Source organism: Oenanthe melanoleuca, chromosome 7 (genome assembly GCF_029582105.1).
Source record: "Oenanthe melanoleuca isolate GR-GAL-2019-014 chromosome 7, OMel1.0, whole genome shotgun sequence".
NCBI classification, from domain to species: domain Eukaryota; kingdom Metazoa; phylum Chordata; class Aves; order Passeriformes; family Muscicapidae; genus Oenanthe; species Oenanthe melanoleuca.
This window is the reverse complement of record NC_079341.1, coordinates 12252354-12271465: the sequence shown is the minus strand read 5'-3', so window position 1 is coordinate 12271465 and position 19112 is coordinate 12252354. Positions and strand designations below refer to the sequence as shown.

At 37.8% G+C, this 19112-nt stretch overlaps 1 protein-coding gene across 1 annotated transcript; it reads left to right on the top strand.

Annotated features, from left to right (window-relative positions):
• Positions 1–2821: 2821 nt before the first annotated feature.
• On the top strand, positions 2822–18060 carry ZDBF2 (zinc finger DBF-type containing 2). Its single transcript, XM_056496625.1, has 8 exons — positions 2822–2914; positions 4600–4706; positions 5301–5352; positions 5898–5949; positions 6525–6630; positions 7491–7618; positions 10724–13530; positions 16463–18060. The coding sequence occupies exons 2-8, from the start codon at positions 4683–4685 to the stop codon at positions 16645–16647; spliced, it is 3354 nt and encodes a 1117-aa protein (XP_056352600.1). The 5' UTR covers positions 2822–2914; positions 4600–4682; the 3' UTR covers positions 16648–18060.
• The last annotated feature ends 1052 nt before the right edge of the window (positions 18061–19112 follow it).

Below are 19112 nucleotides of genomic sequence, written 5' to 3'. Positions count from 1 at the left end.
TAAAATACAGAGAGCAATTTTAGTGGAAAAAAACACATAGAACCCACAAACTGACAATGTAAGCCTGTGAAAGCAGCAGCATGGCCTCCAAATAACAATAAAAAATAGATTAGGGGGAGGATTTTCTTCTAATAAGATATTGGAAGAAGAGTCATACTTGTATTATTTCTAGTCATCTTTTAAAAATTTAAGACCCTATCACAAGAAAGTAAAATAATATTTTTAGAAGACAATGCCCAGCCATGCATACTAAGGTGGAAAATTGGAAAACCATAGAAGATCAGACAATTGTTCCATAAGTTTCATACCTGATATTGGCCAGTGGCCAACATCAGATTTTTCAGAGAAATACAACAATTACTTCTTAGGAATTAAAGGTTGAAATACGGTGCCAGGCACTATGGAACAGCCACTCAACGGTAAAGTTGGAAAGATACTTCTTCCCCAAGGTTACTAAGAATGTGAAGTTCTCTAAAATCTAAACACGTAGTCACACTGCCTCACTATAATCCAGGCTAAAACCAGCAAGCCATCTTTGGGAACACTTGGCAAAAGTAATCTCTGCATGGCTCAAGCCCCAGACCTTCAACTGCTGTCAGTCAATCAACACTTAGCTCAGATCCTTTGAAGAACTTTACCAAAACAACGATTTAAGGATTAATTAGGCTTATAACATCAGAATGTATAAAGTACATATGCAACAAACTAAAAATCTAGCCAAGAGTTCCCTGACAGCTGGTTTTTCCAACATTGACTTTCTTTCATCACATTCTCTCTTTTCCAATCTGAACACAGTTGTTGGAAGAAATCTGACACTCTTTAGTAAAGAGTCAGTCTTTGTTAATTCATCTTAATGATTTCATAGGTATAACTTTTGACTTACATTTGGAAAACAGAAGTGAATACCACAACAAATCAAAGTAAAAGTAGAAAGCAAAGCAGTGAAAGGTAAGGGGCAATTTTTAAAATCTGGATACATGAGGAAAGATATCAGCAAAGAGAAAAAAAGTCTGATGCTTGGATTAGAAGAAATCACAATTTTTAAGGGAAAGTTTGTCAGCTTACTTAATGTTCATCCACATATGTGAGAAGTAGTTTCCTAGAGGGGAAGAGGAGACTGAAGGAAAGCAATCTCTCACAATACCTCACCTGAATTTGAATCAAGGTGCAACGTCAAGCTTATAAATACAGAAAGACTTGAAAGCTAAGAAATACTTGGCAACACAAGTCTAAGCTCTGCTACCTTTGACTGACAGTCCAAGAGACAGAAAGCTACATTCTATCTTGCAAAAATATTCAGGAATATTCTGAGGACAAGTTGTATGGCATTATAAAACAGACTGCATAGATTTCTCACCACTAAAAAGGGCTTCAGTTTCACATGAACCATACTGGAAAAAAACCTTCAGTGCCTCAGCTATGTAACCAAATTTCCTTTGTTTCAACAACCTATGGAATTAGCTGAGCCACAGTAACTCGCTAATCCTGCCATAAACCATCATAAAAGTAAACTATTTTAGCCTAAGATAAGATGTGTATGTATGTGTTCACCACATGTTTAAACAATGAAGCTCTGCTGACATGCAATAATTTGGGCACGTGCCTGAGCTTTCCATGTGTGCAAATGCTCCCCGCTGAAAGTTCCAGTTTCCCCATGTTGTGTATTGTAATAGGCAACAAAATATCATCAGGCAACTTTTGTTTTGTAGTAAATATTTATTTTTCAGCAGGAAAAATATATTCATAGGTATGCATGTATCAAAGGAATCCAACAGCAACTAAACTCAGCCGTTCTAAAGAGAGGCATTCTCCTACTCTTCTGTCATTAGAAATTTGTGTTGAATTACTTGCTCAGCGTGGGTGGACATTTCTAAGCTATGGTTTCATAATCACATAGCCACACAGCAGTGCCTTTTTACAGCAACCTCTTTAAATTTTCCGTATTACAGCACATTCAAGATTGTTTTCCCTCCGTTGCACAATCCAAGCCTGTATCTGCACCTGTCTTCACACATAAGGGTGTTGTGTTGACTTTGTGTCTGCCTGGATTGCTTAAAACACCCTGCTGCTTCAGCATAATGAAAGAAATATGCGATGGCTGGGTTCCCACAGCTGACGAGATAAACGTTCAGAACTCTGTAACTCAAAAGAGGAGAACTTGAGGTAAGGTCACATTCTTAAGCCACTTATAAGAGAAGCAGCTCCAGCATTAACTGTGATAAAGTCAGACTTTAACATTCTGATAAAACGTGCTTGCACAAGCCACATCACGTAAAGCAAAGCACTTTTAACGGCTGAGAATAAAAAAAAAAAAATTAAAAAAAAAAAGGGGTAAACCTTTTAACCTGCTCTCAAGCACATGAAATGTGTTTTGAATGAGAAAATGACTAGCAGGGTTGTTGAAATGAACCTTAGCTAAGAGGTTACTTTTCCGTAACCAAAAGCACCCGGCTAGGGCTGACGAAGAGACGCCACCCCGAGGTGTTGTGGAGCAGTTTTCGGGCGCCTGGGCTGCAGGAAGCGAGACTGTGGGGAGCAGCGCTGGGCAGCTGCCGGCAGCCCGGCCCCATGGGGACTGCGGGACGGGATCCCGAGGCTCTGGGGAGCAGCGCTGGGCCCGCTGCCGGCAGCCCGGCCCCATGGGGGCAGAGGGACGGGATCCCGAGGCTCTGGGGCTCTGAGAGAGCAGCGCTGGGCCCGCTGCCGGCAGCCCGGCCCCATGGATACTGAGGGACGGGATCCCAGCCGGCGGAGCGCGGCGCTGAGGGAAGGACGGGCCCGGAGCGGCGGCCCGGGAACCGCACCTCCCGCCATTCCCTTCGCGGGGCGCGGCCCGCCGACCCGGAGCAGGAAGCAGAGGATGGCGTCCCTTGACCCCAGCGCGGCACTGAAGAGCGAGCGGGGAGTGATGGAGGTGAGACGGCGCCGGGAGCGGGGAATGGGGAGCGGGCGGACGAGCGCGTGGCCGCCTCAGCGTCCCCTCCGCGCTCGGCGGCGCTGCCGGCTCCCGGCGGGGCGGGCGGAGCTCCCGGGGCACGGCCGGCCCGGGTGGGTCCCTCGGCTGCCGGCCGGCCCTGCGGCTCCTGCGGCTCCGCCCCGGGCGGCGGGGCCCGGCGGGAGACGGGGCGAGGCGAGGCGGGCACGGCGGGCTCAGCGCAGCGGGACGGGAGCCGCGCCCGGCGGGGAGGCCGCTCCTGAGAGGAGCTGCCGCCTCCGTGCTTGTGGCAGCGCTGTGGGACGGCAAGTCCCTCTGCTTAGGGCTGAGTTTCCCCTCGTGTTATCCCTCTGCCTGCCCAGCACAGTTGCTCTCAGGGGTAGCAGAGTTGTTTGATGTGTATTTCATGGACCAGTTTTTATTGCCTTCTCACCCTTTTTGTTTTACGTGTTGCGGTGCAAGAGTGACACTGTCTGCAGAGTTTACCTGGTGCCTTTGACACCCAGATACTATCAGAATGCACTGCTGATTTATTTTTTTTTAATTATTTAATTTTTAAAAATGTGTACGTTTCATACATTTTGGTTGCGTTGTTAAATATGATTGAAGTTTTTAATTCTCCACCCGCTGTACACAGAGTAATTCAATGAAGCCAAAACGAAGCATTGGTTTTAGAGACAGCTGCTAAAATAGCTTGGTTAGAATTTTACAAAAACAAAGAAAATAGGTTTTCCTCTAATAAATTCCCCTAAGACAATAGGTCGTCATCCTTCGACATACTGCAGTTACCACTGCTTAGCATCTTTGAGAAGAAACTGAACACTGGCGTGTCGAGGTGCTTTAATCTCCTTTTGGGGCAGTGGATGGGGATGAATGGCTGTGGTGTCCCCTGCTGGCTGTGGAACTGCTGTCTGACTGCCTCCTCTATGGTTGCTGCACTCTTGCCACACTTCGAGCTTTATCATAAGGTTGTATGTGTACAGTAAGACTTAAAATAGCAGGAATTTGACTTCAAGCAAGTAAAACAAGTTCTTTTACATAAAGCATCACTCATGAGGGATAGTTTTCTGTGTTTTTCCTTCACTTTCTTTCAGGTCCTGGCAGTGTATAGGAAATAGAACAGGACACTGAGATCAGTTAATCTATCAAAAAAGCTTTTCTCAGCTGCAAAATGAAAAGGTTTATAGGAACAGCTGTGGTTTTTTGTTTGTTTTGGTTTTTAATATTGTTACATAAATTGCAACACTGTGGGAAGTAGGAGGAGTTTGGTGTTTTGGTGGATTGTTTTGTTTTGTTTTGGGGGTGAGGGGAAGTGTTTAAAGCTGAGCTCTTTAAGATATTTCTTCTCACCATAACTGCTATAACAGCCCAGGTATTTAATCATTAGCAGTGCATAGTCTGGGAAATGACAACAATGTTTAGTACACAGGGCCCATGAGGAAGAAAGAAGAGAAAAAGTTATTCCAGAAGGAATGATTAACATTTATATAGGAAAGACTATCAAAATTACTTTCATATTAAAAAAGATGTGCCACGTCAAAAAGATTTATCCATTTATTCAACTGTTTGCAAAATGGTACAGAAAAAATTTACTTGCCTTAGGGCATGGAAAGCATGCATTATTAATGCTATTTTAAAAGGCTCTTTAACTTCCATGTTGCCAGATGGGGTGAGAGAAGTGTCCTGCACTGCAAATGGCCTCCTGTTCAACATTTATTGCTTGCTAGTCTGGAGTCAGCTCTGGTGGATGAGGAAGGTTGGTGACTCTAAGGTAGGTACTAGGAAGCTGATTTAATGCTTGTGTTCCATAGCAAAAGGCCTGTGTGACACCTGGAAGTCCTTTGTGTTTGGGCATCCTAAAGCACATAACTGCTTGTTGCTGCAGTCATATTTTTATTAAAAATTGTGAGATTCAGAACTGATTTGCAGATCTTTTGAGTAATAAGGATTACTTTTCCAGCCTAGATAATTACTTTGTGTCATGTAGGTGTCATATGAGTTTTCTTACATGTATCTCCTGTCTTAATTGTTAAGACAACTTAGGAAATTAATTAATTTAATTTGACAAGATTATTACTTAGTAACCTAACAGGGTGTGGGCTGTGCTCTTAAGTATAGTCTCTGATTTCATTAATTAAAAGTTAGCCCCTTCTATCAGAGTTAAAATGTATTGTTTAATGTAGTATTAGGGTAACTTAGTAAAGCAGCAGTTTCTTTTTAGAAGGCAGCTTCATTTAAATCAAGTATTGGTCTGTAGCTGAAACAGTTTAGAGCTTTTAAAGAGCTTGTAGCTTGGACTGAAGGAGGAGCTTCAGGATATAGTGAATATGAGGATGGACTGACTTTAAAAATTTTTTACTTACAGATGTTTGAGAGAATCAAACGATCTGATGAAGCTTCTGCTTCTTCAGCACAAGGTAAGAAGATGAAAAAGTTCAAAGTAGTTTTTGTTGTAGTTACATTTAAAAATGTAATAACTATCAATGGAAGCATTAGTTCACTTGCATACTTTAATTTCTTGAATTTCATAATGGAACTTAGATGGAAAGAGTGACTTCTAAATCATCCACAAAGTTTCCATATAGGTGTTATTTTCTTATCTGATTGTAAGCTGTTTGAGACACTTTACATTTTGTCTCAGTGATCATGGATGTTGCAGTACCAATGTAGATTGCCTAGTCTTAAACCCAGACAAATCAGTTGAATAACTCACTCACCTCAGCTATGAAAGAGTAAAGCTGATTTTATGACCTTGTTGGATGAACTTTGCAGACAAAAGGATCTCTTCATGCAACTTACTAAACCTTTTATCTTCCTTTAAAATAGTAGTTTTTATAAATGCAATAAGAGAAGTAGCTAGCTGCAGGTAAAACTCTCCATCTCTTCGATATTCTGTTGATTTTTGTGTTTTGTACATGTGTGTTTGGTTGGTTCATTTCTTGTTGTTTTTGTTTTTCTGTAGGAATCCAAAGACATGGTGTTGAGGGCTCTCCACATCAGGACAGCAGTAGCAGGTAAGTTAGGTGATGATCTGACTGGCATCCAGCTTACTGCTTACCAAAGTAAAATGGGAAGAATCTGCTTTTCAGCCTTGTCTGTTACCTTGTGTAATGGTATTTTTGTGATACAAAGTGGATTAAGTGTATGATTGGAGGTCCTTTGTATCTTACACCCATGTACTGTTAAAAACTGTGGAGAAGGCACATTGTAGTGCCCCAAACTACTGTGTGGATGTCAAGTGGTTTTGGTTTGTTTGGTTTTTTGGTTTTTTTTCTTTCAAAATACTAACAGACAAATGAAAAGATGACTGTACCTTTCTCTTTAGAGGCAATTATTTTCAGATTTCAGCTAACTGTGCCTTCAAGCTTTTATCCTTGGTTCTGCATTTAAGGAAAAAGTTTTTTAGTGAAATTTGTTTGAGAATACTTTAAAATACATAGTCCCAGTTACCATTACAAATCTAAAATAGAAACGTATATCTTGGAAGTTTTTCCTGTCTCTGTAGTAAGATAGATACTTAGAATTTCCATGCTAAGGACGTGGATTAATCAACCCAACATGTCTTGATAATATTACCTGCTTCTTCCAGTTTACACAGAAGAGGACAGGAACAACCTCGGCCTGGAGCATCCACTGTACAAAACAGACAAGGATACTGCAACTGTTGCCATGTACACTACAGTAATCTGGAACAGGTGAGACAACTTCTGCATAATTTGGCAGCAGATAGCAAGGAGTACCTAAAGGCTTTCTCAGCTTATAAATATCAGTTTCTACACTGAGCAACCAGTACTGAGTGGAAAATAAACAGTTTGTGAATTGCACAGTACATGTCTTGAGGAAGATGCCTTGCTTATTTGTCACCTGTTGTAAAAGATGGCGCTGAGTGGCACAGCTGCTGCAGCCTGCTTTTCCGAAGTGCCACACAGCTCTGCATTGCATCCATTATGGTTTTTCCTGTGTCTTTAATCTTGAGATCTCTATATATTTTAAAATATTAGAGTTATAGTAGTATGTTAGATATCAAGGCTGGAGATGTTTAAACAACCATTTTCAGTTCTTTTGTCAGTCTCCTGTCTTTCAGACTTTTTTAATTAGAAAGCAGAAGCCTGTTTAATCTTCTACACTTAAAAAATTTTTGTTAATTAGAGTGAATTATAGCATGTTTGCTCATGTGAAGTTCAAGAATATTGTAAGTAATTGATACATTTAGAGTACATTTAGAGTATTTGTTCTGGTTAGGAGACTTGTGAGCAGCTGTGAGATTTGTGAGAGTATTTGTACTACTTAGAAGAGATTTGTCAGCAGCTACCAGAACCACTAATTTAAGTTCTGACTCATAGATATTTTAATACATTTTAGTATTACTTGAGCCTGCCTAAACATACTTTAAAATCTCAGTTAAGATTTTAAAATAGTAAAATAAGATTTTTCTTTTTATTTAAAGATTTTTCATAGCAATGATGTAATGTTTAACCTAAGAAGGATTTTTTTAGGAGTAGGCCTGTGTGTTAACAGTAGTATCAGACTAACCATCTATTGTATCTTTCACCAGCATATTTTCAGCTCACAGCACAGACATTTTACAACATACTGTAGGAATCGTATGGGTACCAGTAGCTTGATGGAACGTTTCCTGCAAGATGTTTTACAGCATCATCCCCACAGATACCATGACAGCAGGTATAATACAGAAGGCTTTTTCCTTAGTATGTGTTAGTAGAATGCATGTGTTATGAATTTTTGTTTTTTTTCTACTGCTGAGCAGTAAATTTGGCTCAATTGAGGTGAAACTTGCTCAGTGAAGACAAATAAACTTTGCTACTTACGGATTTGAAACAACACCACTGATTGCATTTAAATATGAAAATAGAAGGAATATATAGGTCAGCACTTACAGTGGCAGACTGTACAATCCCACGTGCATTTACAAATTCTTAAAATTTGAGCTTTATATATTTAATTCTAAATATTATAATTCTTGGCTTTATATATATATATATAAAAAACATTTTATAAAATGTTTTATGGTATGTTATGAAAGAGTTTGTAATTTTGATTTGTTGTTCATTATTATGTCAGGGAGATATTTACATGTTTATTTTTTCATTATCCTTGCAGTTCACATGTTCGATTAATACTTGAATTACATTAATTGGCTAATTTATTAATGCTCAGATTTTGAAAAGTGTTCTCTTTATTTATCATACGCATGTTTCAAGAGTGGTAAAAGGATCAGTGTGTTAAATTTTTCTCTGTAGATGAAGGAAAATCAGTTAAACCTTAATTGTTATGTTTTTGAAAGGCAGACAAAAATCCCAGTTTGATCTCAGTACAGTACAGTGTTTCTCAGTATACAGCTGCTATATGTCTGACAAACAAGCAGAAGGATATTTTGTCAGAAAGCACTCATTGATAGTCTCAGGGATGTGCTGGAATTAGCTAATATGCATATCTATGCCAAACTAGTCCAGGACTTGATGTATATATACAAATTGTCCTCCCGTCTTAAATAACTAGATTTAATCATACTATCTGGAGAACATCCACCATTTTTTGCCATGGGAAATTCAGGATTCACTTCAAGAAAGCCTTCTCTTGAGGTGTCACTGATACAAAGTTGTTCCTTTGGTGAATGAAACCTACTAACAAGGAAAAACAATCTACTTGTGTTTCTCTAAGTTGTTCTAAGAAGGAATAGAATGAGAAAAATAATGTACGAAATCTAGATTTAAGTTGGAGTAAGAAGGGGGAAGGGGAAGAGTAACCCCAAGTCTAGACATGTTTGGAGGTAGAAAAGCAAAGATGGAAAAGAAAGTGTAAATAGATTTGTGTTGTGGTCCTGCTCTGAAGAGAGAGTTGTGGTCTTAGCTGACACCTTAAGGTAAGCTGACACCTGAGGTAAGATTTTCATTCTCTTCTTTCTCATGTTAAAACACTTGGATTTATACACTGTTTCACTCAGTACTTTAAATACCTGTTTTTACCATTTAGCTGAATTCAAACAAGAGATCTTCATGTGTCATTTCAAAAGATTATGGAAACATTTGTAAGACTTGATTTGTTTTACAGAACCAGTATATCTAGTAGTTATGTGGAAAAAGGAAAAAATCATCAGAGCTTTGCCTTATACTGAATTTCAAAGGATATTGTTGTTCTCCCCCAGTAAAAAAAAAAAACAAAACAAAACCAGACACCCACAAACCACCAAATCATTCCTTCCTCCAAACTCTTGGTATGTAAGTTTTTTACCTAAAGAAATAGTATAGAGCATTTTAGAAAGTAAATCTTCATTTTCCTTAAGGGGGTAATTTGTAGCAAAACGCTCCAAAGCCCCTAACTATATAAAACTGTAGTTCTGTTCTCTCACACCCAAGGACATTTGCTTAATAGTAATTTTTGAGAAGTGCTTGTAGGCTGTTAACTGGGATAGAAACCTAGGAGTTTCTATAGTTTCTCCATATGAAAATCTGTTTAGTTTTATATTCAGTCTTTCAGCAATGTCCAGATGCCAGGATGCAAATATGTTTCACACAAAGATGGAAGAACTCTGAAGTTAGAAAGTTAAAAGATTATTTCTGTTGTATCTGACATTCCCTTTAGGGCCTGTTTCAGAGCTTAGGTGACCAAGAATTCATGCAAGGACAAAGCTGCAGTTCAGCTGATAGGCATTGTTTGATCATCTGATGAATTTGATTGTTTTGCATTCAGATAGTAATATAAATAATCCTGCTTTTTAAAATGTTTCATTTTATGAGGTTTCTCTTGCTTAATCAGTCATATGTCCCTTAGCTGGATATATGTATCTTGGTTATATAACCAAGTATATACTTGTATATATACAACTATGTACTCTTAGTTATTTAACCATGGAAAGTACTGTACTATAAATTTTTTTCACAGTACTTCTGTTGGCTGATGTCTGCCACGTATTAAAGTAAGCATCCATTTGGGTCTCACAAGGTCTGGTTATAATTTTTGAGTGAAACACAGTATTCTCTTCTTCAGTTATATTTCCATATTTTAAAAGAAGTTTTTGTTGGATTTGCCTTGCTGCTACACATGGAAGCCTTATGGGTTCCTGTGTTGCGTAGGAAATATAGTCCATATCTGTCAGCTGTATTAATTCTGCAAGGCACAAACCCTTGTGTTTGAGGTAGTCTTAAAGATGGAACTGCCAGTTATAGAATACATAAAATCTGTTGTCACAGCAAGGCTGAACAATCCTAACTTGGCTTCTCACAGGAGTGAGTCAGAAGCTGTGCTATGTCTGTGAGAAACAGTAAACATGGAATTCCTTGGCCACATGTGAGCGTTCCTATCAAGCAGCCATGTTTTATAGGGAAAAGGGCATTTGTACTCAACAGTGGTTTTTTATACTGTCTCGTATAATGTTCCATTTCTCTACAAAAGCTTGATTTTAAGTAATGATAGTATGACTAATAGGTTTACCATTTCAAACAAAGGAAGTGTCTTTACTTTTCCTGATTTCCTGTATTTATAAAATTATTGTAATCTGTTTGGCTATTCTTAATTGACGATTGCATAGAGAGGATGATAGACTAATGTCCAAATTGTTATCTTTAGCTTTGCGGAGCATTTCCCTCTCCATAATTATAGGAAATTGAATATTGCTGGAGTAGCAGAAACAGTAATTTTAGTTTGTTCATTAGAAGAGATGCAGTCTAGGTAATGACTCTTTAAAAAACCCTACACTGCTGTTGTTTGAAAAATTTTAACTATATTTACAGTATTTATATAAGCTGTTTTTTCTCCCCTCCCCTTTAGACCAACCTATGATGACATGCCACTCCCCGTCACTATGGAGGCTCCTAGGATTTCTTGCCTATCCTCGGAAGAGATGCAGAAAAAGAGGAATAGTGAGAAACAGGAGATTTCCAGAAAAAAACAGGAGTCCATTCATGAAATAGGCTCTTCTGTTCCATGCCTGTCTCACGAGGGCACAAAGAAAACTTTTGTTACGCAAGAAGATTTTCAAAAACTTCAAAGAGGCCAGGAACGTGTTCCAGGAATATCCCAGCAGTCTGTTGGCATTTGTAGCGAAAAGAGATGGGTAACTCTGAAAAATGCTCGAATTGCAAATCATAGCCATGAAGGTCAGTTTACAACTGTGAGCTCTGTACCTCAGCAGTTTTCTCTCAGTCCTACAAGCCACAGTTCCTCTGTTAATCCTAAAACAGGAAAAATTGTTAGGGATTTGGCAGCATCAAATCTGCTTCTGCGTAGCAGATGCGATGAAAGAGTAATGGAGGTGTGCGATAGTGATGTGTTATTGAACCCACGCTTGAATCCTGCTCCAATAACGGTTCACCCAAAACGCCCTTCAGTTCCTCATCAAAATCCCACACACAGCCACAGCAATTCTTCCTTTATTACCTCAGGTCAATCTCTCTCAAAGCGAGATAGTTTACGAACTCAGGACGAAACTTTGGTGTCTGATCTCCGTCTCAGGGATACTGTGGGTATCAGCAGCTCCCTAGATCTTGGGACATCCCCACAACTAGCAAGATGCAAAAACATAAAGACAAACAGAGGTGATGAAAGTTCAGTGGATGAAACTATTGAGGATGTAATTTTGAAATACTGCCACAAAACTACACCTGAAGAAATTTGTTTCAAAGAAGAGACTAATCCCAGTGTACCTTTCTCATCACTTCTCGACCATACTAATTTAGAGGGCTCTGAAATGAGTTTTGACTGTGATGCACCAATACAGGTAGGAACAGATTTACCCAAGGCAGCTATAAAAGATATAGAATTCCTGAAAGAAGTCCAAGTATGTTTGCAAGATAAAAACTATGGAACACAGCTCTCTTCTGTTTTAAAGACTGAATCATTAGAGAAAACAGAAGCAGTGAAAAAGGATGCCGTAGTTCATACTGAAGAACCCGTTCTTCCAGCCCTGCCTCATGTGCCTCCTTCTTTTGTGGGAAAAACTTGGTCTCAAATAATGTATGAAGATGATATAAAAATTGAGGAACTTGTGCGTGATTTCAGGGAAGGTCGTTTTCGCTGCTACTTTAACAGTGAATCCTCAGCCAACTGTACAGGGAAGAGAATGAAGAAAAAAAAGCAGAAGGATGAAAAAATGATCAATATTATTGAGGGTAATAGAACAGAAAGTGCACCAGTTAAAGCATTGCCAGAATTTAATGATGCTTTAAGTGGTGGTTCTGATTTTGATAACCCATCTTTAGCCTCAGATACACTATGCAACCCACAAATCGTAAAAAAGCCTAGGAAAAGGACATGGCGTCTGGCTTCAAGGTGTCAGGTGGTTAAAGTCAGCCATGGCACCCAAACAAGTCTGCTGAACTACCCTGTAGCAAAAAGGAAAATGTCTAGAAGAGAGTCTGATCCAGCTGATCAGAAGGCAAGCATTGCGTGGCTGGAGAATGAAAAAACTCCAAACATGAAAACTAGGTTATGTGCTCTTAAGCTTCCAGAGTCCTACAGCAAGATCATGAGTCCTGTACAGCCCAAGACAGTGGTGTATGTACTCTCATGCCCAGAGGTAAAACAGTGCAAAGGTAAACCTATAGATATTCCCAAAATGAGGAAAAATCACCACTCCACAGGTAGCAAGGCCTCTGTAAGGTATAAATACAAACAGTGTTCTCTCAAGTATTATGACCCACTGACAAATCGAATTCTGAAAACGCCTCCCAAGAGTACAGTTGGAGAAAAGGCCAAAAAGCCCTCTCATGTTCGACAGCTTTTCAGAAGTCTGAGCTTTGATGCAAACATGAAGAAACTAGATGATACACAGAGAGAAAGCATGCCATCAAAGTCACTCAATTGGTCAGACTTCTGTAGTTCTTCTCCAACATCTTTCCTTCCAGATCGAGATAAAGGAAATGATGTAGCCTCAAATCAAAAGGCAGATGGACCTTCTGTTTCCACAGAAAGAACAGATTGTCTTGCATCTGAGAACTCTTTTAAACACCTAATCATTTCACCTTTGAACTCTGTGATAGAAGGAGACTATAGATTAATTCCATTTAATAGAATTACCAAAACTCCCCTGACCTCCATCAGGAGTGAGTGGTTAGAGAGGGAGAGTCCAAAAGCAATATGGACAAGAAAAGAAGGCACTAATAAAGAACCAGTTTTTTCCAGAAAGGCTGCAGGATCTAAGTCTGTCAGATGCACTATTGGGAGGAGAGAAAACAGAGTAACCACAGGCAAACAAATGTCCAGAACTAAAAAACAGCAGAAAGAGAGGATGAGAAGACAACTTCAGCCTTGTGCCCAGAAATCTGATTTCTCCATCCATAGATACCAGACAAGGAAAAATACAGTGGGAAAGCACCCTAAGAAAGAAAAGCCTGATGCTAAAAAATTAAAGGTGAGGAGGAAACCAAAAAGGGCCTTTCTTAACGCAACAGTTGTAACAGGGATTCCTGAAAAAAGACAGAAAGTCACATCAGAATCTTTTCCCAAGAAACCAGAGCAAGCTTCCTCCAAAGTCAGGAACTGGGAAGTAAGTGGAGATCGGGGTCATCCTGGCACCACGAGCCGGCCCTCTAGAACTTCTGCTGTACCATTGCTTCGAAACTGTCTTGTTCTACCAGGTGAGAGCTAGCTACCAAAAGAACTTTTTTTTTTCTTTTTTTTTTTTTTTTTTTTTTTTTTTAATAGCCAACACCTGGAAGAAGGAAGAGGAAAAAAAGGAGGTCATAGACAACTCAGCTGAAGTGCTAGAGCTCCAGAAAGCGCAAAGCCAGTCTCATATGAAACACATACAACTGTAAACTCAGCTCTTGTTCCTGGAGTATGGGGACACAATATATTGCACTGTTCTACTGTGTAAAGCTGCAGAAGTTGTGAATTTTATTTAAAAGCACTTAGAATCATATTTACTAGTCTTCACCTGTACATCAGCAAAATGACCTTGAATGGTATCATATTGTTATTATGGTATTATCAGTGCATAACAATGCACTATAATAAGGTAATTTAGAAGCTGTGTTAATTAATTGTGCCTATTTTAATTTTTTCACATAATTCTAAAGTGCAGATGATGACTCAGTTGCTATGCTAGAAATTTAATGAAGATACATCAATCGGGTCTGAACTCTGTGTATATATTTTGTGTTTGTGAATATGTGCACCTTCTTCAACACATAATATATACTTGCCTGTGGAATGGCATTAAAATTAATACAGTATGATACAATTCAGATCAATTCAGTGCTTTCTTGAAATGAAATACAATTTTACACATTTTGTATTGACTTCTTCGTTCCCAAAACCATGTCTAAAGCTTTTTTTTTTTACTAAAAGTCACTGTGGGCTCTCATCAAGCAATAATGGACCTTGTTGGTAAGGAAGTATGTCTCCTTAGGGGACTGTTCAAATGGTGGTGGCTGAAGTGAAATCTCAAATTCTAGAACAAATAAAGGATATGGTTTGGGTTTTTTTTAATTTGTTTTCAATAGCTTATTGATTAAGCTTATAGGGGAATCTCACATTCCTTAGTGATGGGGATGGAAAAATTATAATACAAACAAATAGCAGTAAGTTGTTTTAGAATGTCAGCCTTGAGTTTGGGGTTCTGTGCTTGTCTGGCTTTATTTAGTGGAGTGTTGGTTAAATTTTTATGGACTAGAGTGAGGACTTTCTTTCTAAACTTTCAGTAAAATATCTAAATAAACCTAATACAGCATCCATGTAATATATTAGAGTTAAATATTTGGTTAAAAAAACTGGTTGAATTAAAATTATACTCCATAGAGATTCATGTTTGGCCACTGATGTTCCATCTACCATGGTTTTATGGCAAAAAACCTCAAACCCATGAGGTTTTAGTTTGGTTTTCATTCTTTTTTTAATAGTTGTTATGATGACAGGTTATTTAATGTGGTTAGGAGACATAAAGCCAGTCTTACAGATGTTTCTGTGCTTTAAAACCCAAGATTAATGGTTCATTTACAGTAAATTAGGCACGTAGTTACACATCATCATAATCCAGCCTTTGGTTTTCAAATCTTCAATTTGATCTATGTTCTAATCTATTTTATCTTGAAAGTCTTCATAAATTCTCTAGTGTGATGTTTTTCAGAAAACACAAGAAAATCATGGAAAAGACCAGACCCTACTGTCTCTGGTATTTAATATATCTGTGCATTTTCCCCTCAAAAAACAAAACCATTCTTGATTCTTCATTCACTTCTTTCTGAAGTGTCAAGGCTCACAGATTTGGACTGAGAAAAGGGTGGACGTGGAAATTGTTTATTTTAATATACAGTATCTGAAGGAAATATAAAAGGTGTCATCATAAACTACATGTTCAGAGAATATTTTGGGAATCTTTTTTATGCATATGCATATTTCCCAAGATAAATACAAGGTAGGCATATATCAGCTGCAGAGTTCTTTTACAAGTCAAATATGGTCTGACAGATTTTTTTTATTTGTTTTGTTTTAATTTATTTTATTTTTATATAAAAGTTGATTTCTTTGGATGAGTTTTCTTCTGGTTGTCTGTAGACATGGAATCTTATGACTGTATTGCAAGTCACTGGAAAATGAAGGGCTATAATATAAATTCTTATAGCCCTCAACTAATTGTGCCTGTATAATTTAATATTTTGTCTAATATAAAACTGATGTTTTTAAAGTAAAGTTTTAAAGGAATGGTTTTTATAGAAAGGCTAATTTTTAGATAAAGCAAAAGAAGATTTTTAAATAAAATTTGTTTTAAAGCAGAGCTTTAACTATAGATAAGTCCCATTCTAACATATTTTTATGATACAGGAATGTTTTCCTATCTAACTTCATCCATCTTATTTTTCACAGTATTTCACATGTGAAGAGCATGAATTATTTTGTGTGTAAGTTTTAAGGCACACTGTACTTTAAGAACACTAGTGTGTATTTGTTTATAGTCACAATACTGTTCTCCATACTCTCTCATTGTACATTTGTCTTACTCCAGTGCACAACTTTTCATTGAAACCTTGAGTAATAAAAATGTGTTAAGGACTATAAAATGACTAATATTTGTAGACTTTAATGTGGGGTTTTTTTTGGTTTTGGTAATAGACCCTCTTATCAGGGTGGGTTTTTTAGAAGGAAAATGCTATATTTAAATAAAAGTTTAAGTAGCTATATATTTTCCTTTAAAAAAAAGAAAAAGAAAAAAAGTATGAAATGTAAGAATTTATTAGAAGAATAAGACTTGAGGTACAAGTCTGGAAACATTTCTGTGGTTGACATTGTCAAAGTAAATTTTACTGTAGGCTTGGATGTTAATCTATGCCTCGTTACTGAGTGTTCAGAAACCTCTTCTGTGCATGCTCAATGGCCACTAGGAAAAAGAGGAAGGACTATGTGAGAAGTAAATGCAGGAACTGCTTTGGAAAGAGAATTATGAACATATTTGCAAAGCAAATTACTGCAAAGATATTCAAAATTATGTGAAAGAAGAAGAAAATTCTTGAGAAAAAGGCAAGCACTTTCTTGTTAGATAAGTAATACAGTTTCTGCCCTTTGTTTCATTAGCAGCGTGGCCGATACTTCAAAACATGATTGAGAAGTCTACACAAATGGCAGACTTGAGAACTGAAATACTTTCTCTCCGAAATTGGTGGGTTGGTTGTTTTTGGGTGATACTACTTGTTTCTTTTTTTGTTTGTGTTTCTTTTTTCCTTCTGTGTTTTTTTGTGGGAGAGGACTGGTTCTTTTAATGTTAGTGGACAAAGACGTTTTCTCAGTATGTTTGCATGTCTTAATATAGAGAAGCAAGAAAAGAGGTAGGGAGGAATAAAGTCATGCTTTCTGAATTAAATTGGCAGCAGTTAGAACCAGTACCTTCTTTAATAGTTGAGAAAAATGTTATCATGTCTTCTTCAATACATACACAATTTTGATCTGTAAGTTTGTAGTTTTTATTGTACATTTCATAATTTTTAAAAAGTCTCTCACCACATAAAGTACTCATTCAACCTTTCAAAACAATCTTATTTTAAGCAGATTCCTTTTTATTATTCAGTAGCATTGTGAACCATGAGTGTGACCCAGTCATGTTGTGCCAGGTGTTAACCAAACATAAAATAGCATTCCCTAGAACTTTAGATACCTGACACTTGCACCTTGTAGCTCTTCAGTTAATTTTCTGGTGGAATTTTTTGCTCTCTTGTTCTTTCTGACAGGTTTGTATTCAATGTTTTTGTAATTGTTTAATGGAAATACCCCTCTCTGGGACTCAGATAAATGAGGTATTTCTGTTTATAATGAGCCTATGGCTTCATCTGAAGTTGTGTTTAAGTTTCATGCTAAATTTGTTCCCAAATGAGAATGTGTTTTATGATTTTTATGTTCTCATTATTGATAACATATTTTGCAATAATTTTGCTTGATGTTGTAAGTTTTTTATCTGCTTCTCCATCTCATCTGTCTGTGGTCATTTGACGCAATGTGGTTTTGTAAGGATACAGTGATATTACAGACTCATCCAGTGCTGTTGCTGGATGTTCTTCCTCTGTATCTTCTGCTCATTTTATTTCAGATTCGTTGTTTCTATTATTTTTCTCAGTCGTGTATTTGGATTTCTTTTTTTTTGTTGTAAAGAGCTAAATTTCAGGGCAGTATGTTCTGTTTGGAAGTAAATGAGTGACGCGTGACAGAAGAGGATGCTGTCCCAGTCTGAAGTGCAGAGGACAGGCTGGCACAGATGCTCCTCTTCTTGGGTGTCTGCTTTACTTCACTGAAAAGTGTGAAACAGGAGTGGGATGATGATTCTTGATTCCTTTGCTGGTCTTCCTTTTTTTTCTTTTCCTTAGGGTCACTCTGCCTGAGAACAAAGTAATCTGAACTCATACTGGAAATAAAGGTTTTTCAGCTTTTGGTGTTTTGGGGACAGATAGGAAAAATAAAATGTATCTTTGTCACTAATGTAACTAAAATCACTGAATTTTTTGCCTTTAATGTTTCATCTGTTGCTACAGCATTCCTGATAATACGTTTCAGAAAAAAATTTGTAATAGCATAGTTCTGAGCATGCCCAGAAGCAAAGGTTTTGTTCCTTGTTTGTTTTGCAGTTATAAATTCATTCATTCCTTCAGCAGAACAAATCTTGTTTTAATAAAATAAAGACTGAATATGTGCTTTTGCAGTTTCTTTATTCTTGAAGTGGAATTTACCTTGAAGCTATTTACAATAATTTGTTGTGGAAAAAACATCACGGAATGCTATGGAATAAGCTACTGCTATGAAGGCAGACAGTCGTAATTTAAACAACTGTTAACAATGGTGTGATATCTTGACTCGGTGAAGCCAAGATTCATCCTCTTCTGTGCCAGCTGAAGCAATGACACCCTAGGATGGTATTGAAAAGATGACAGATACGTTTAAAATGTCTAACTTCATTTTGGCAGCATGAAACCAAGAAGCTCCAACCACATGGCAAGCCAGATCCCTGTAGGTCTTACTCAAGAGCTTTTTGAAAATGTGCACTTACTATATGAGGGCAGGGGCTGGAAGTATTACAGTCTTAAGCAGCTTTCTACTTTATGCAAAACAGTTTGCCATCTGTAATCATAGACCAAATTAACACAGGCAGAACTCTCTTCAAAACTTGTGTGCAACAATACTTCTAAGAGTATGGTAAGCAGATTACGGGAATGCCTTGAACAGTATAATACCTTTTTCTATAAATTTGGTTGTCATTTGCTGTTTGTAGCAGTGCCTGTTTAAACCAGTGTGATCTTTTGCAGGAGCCATGCACACAGATGTGCCAGATCAGTAAATGGCTGAGCGGTAGAAGGATGTGGTTTCCAGAGGCTTTAGTAAGTCATAAAATTTTAGGACATGCTTTGCAGTTTTTAGTCCATACTTGAAAATAGCCATGTATTATGTAGTTGGCTGAATGAAGTTAATACTGTGCTATCAAATAATGATTAATGAAATAAATAATTGTTCAACCATCTAAACTTGGAGTTACAAACATGATACTATAACCGAAGTTCAAGTCAGATGATGGCTCTTTCGTGGGAAATAAAGAATTAACAATATTCTTGTAGAGTGTATAAGGGAGATCCAGTCCAAATTGGTATGTTTGAGAGTTATGATGGAATTAATTGCATAGTTTTAGTTGGCTTGGGATTCACTGGAGTAATTAGTGTTATAATTATTGTGTTTTGATGGTTCTGGA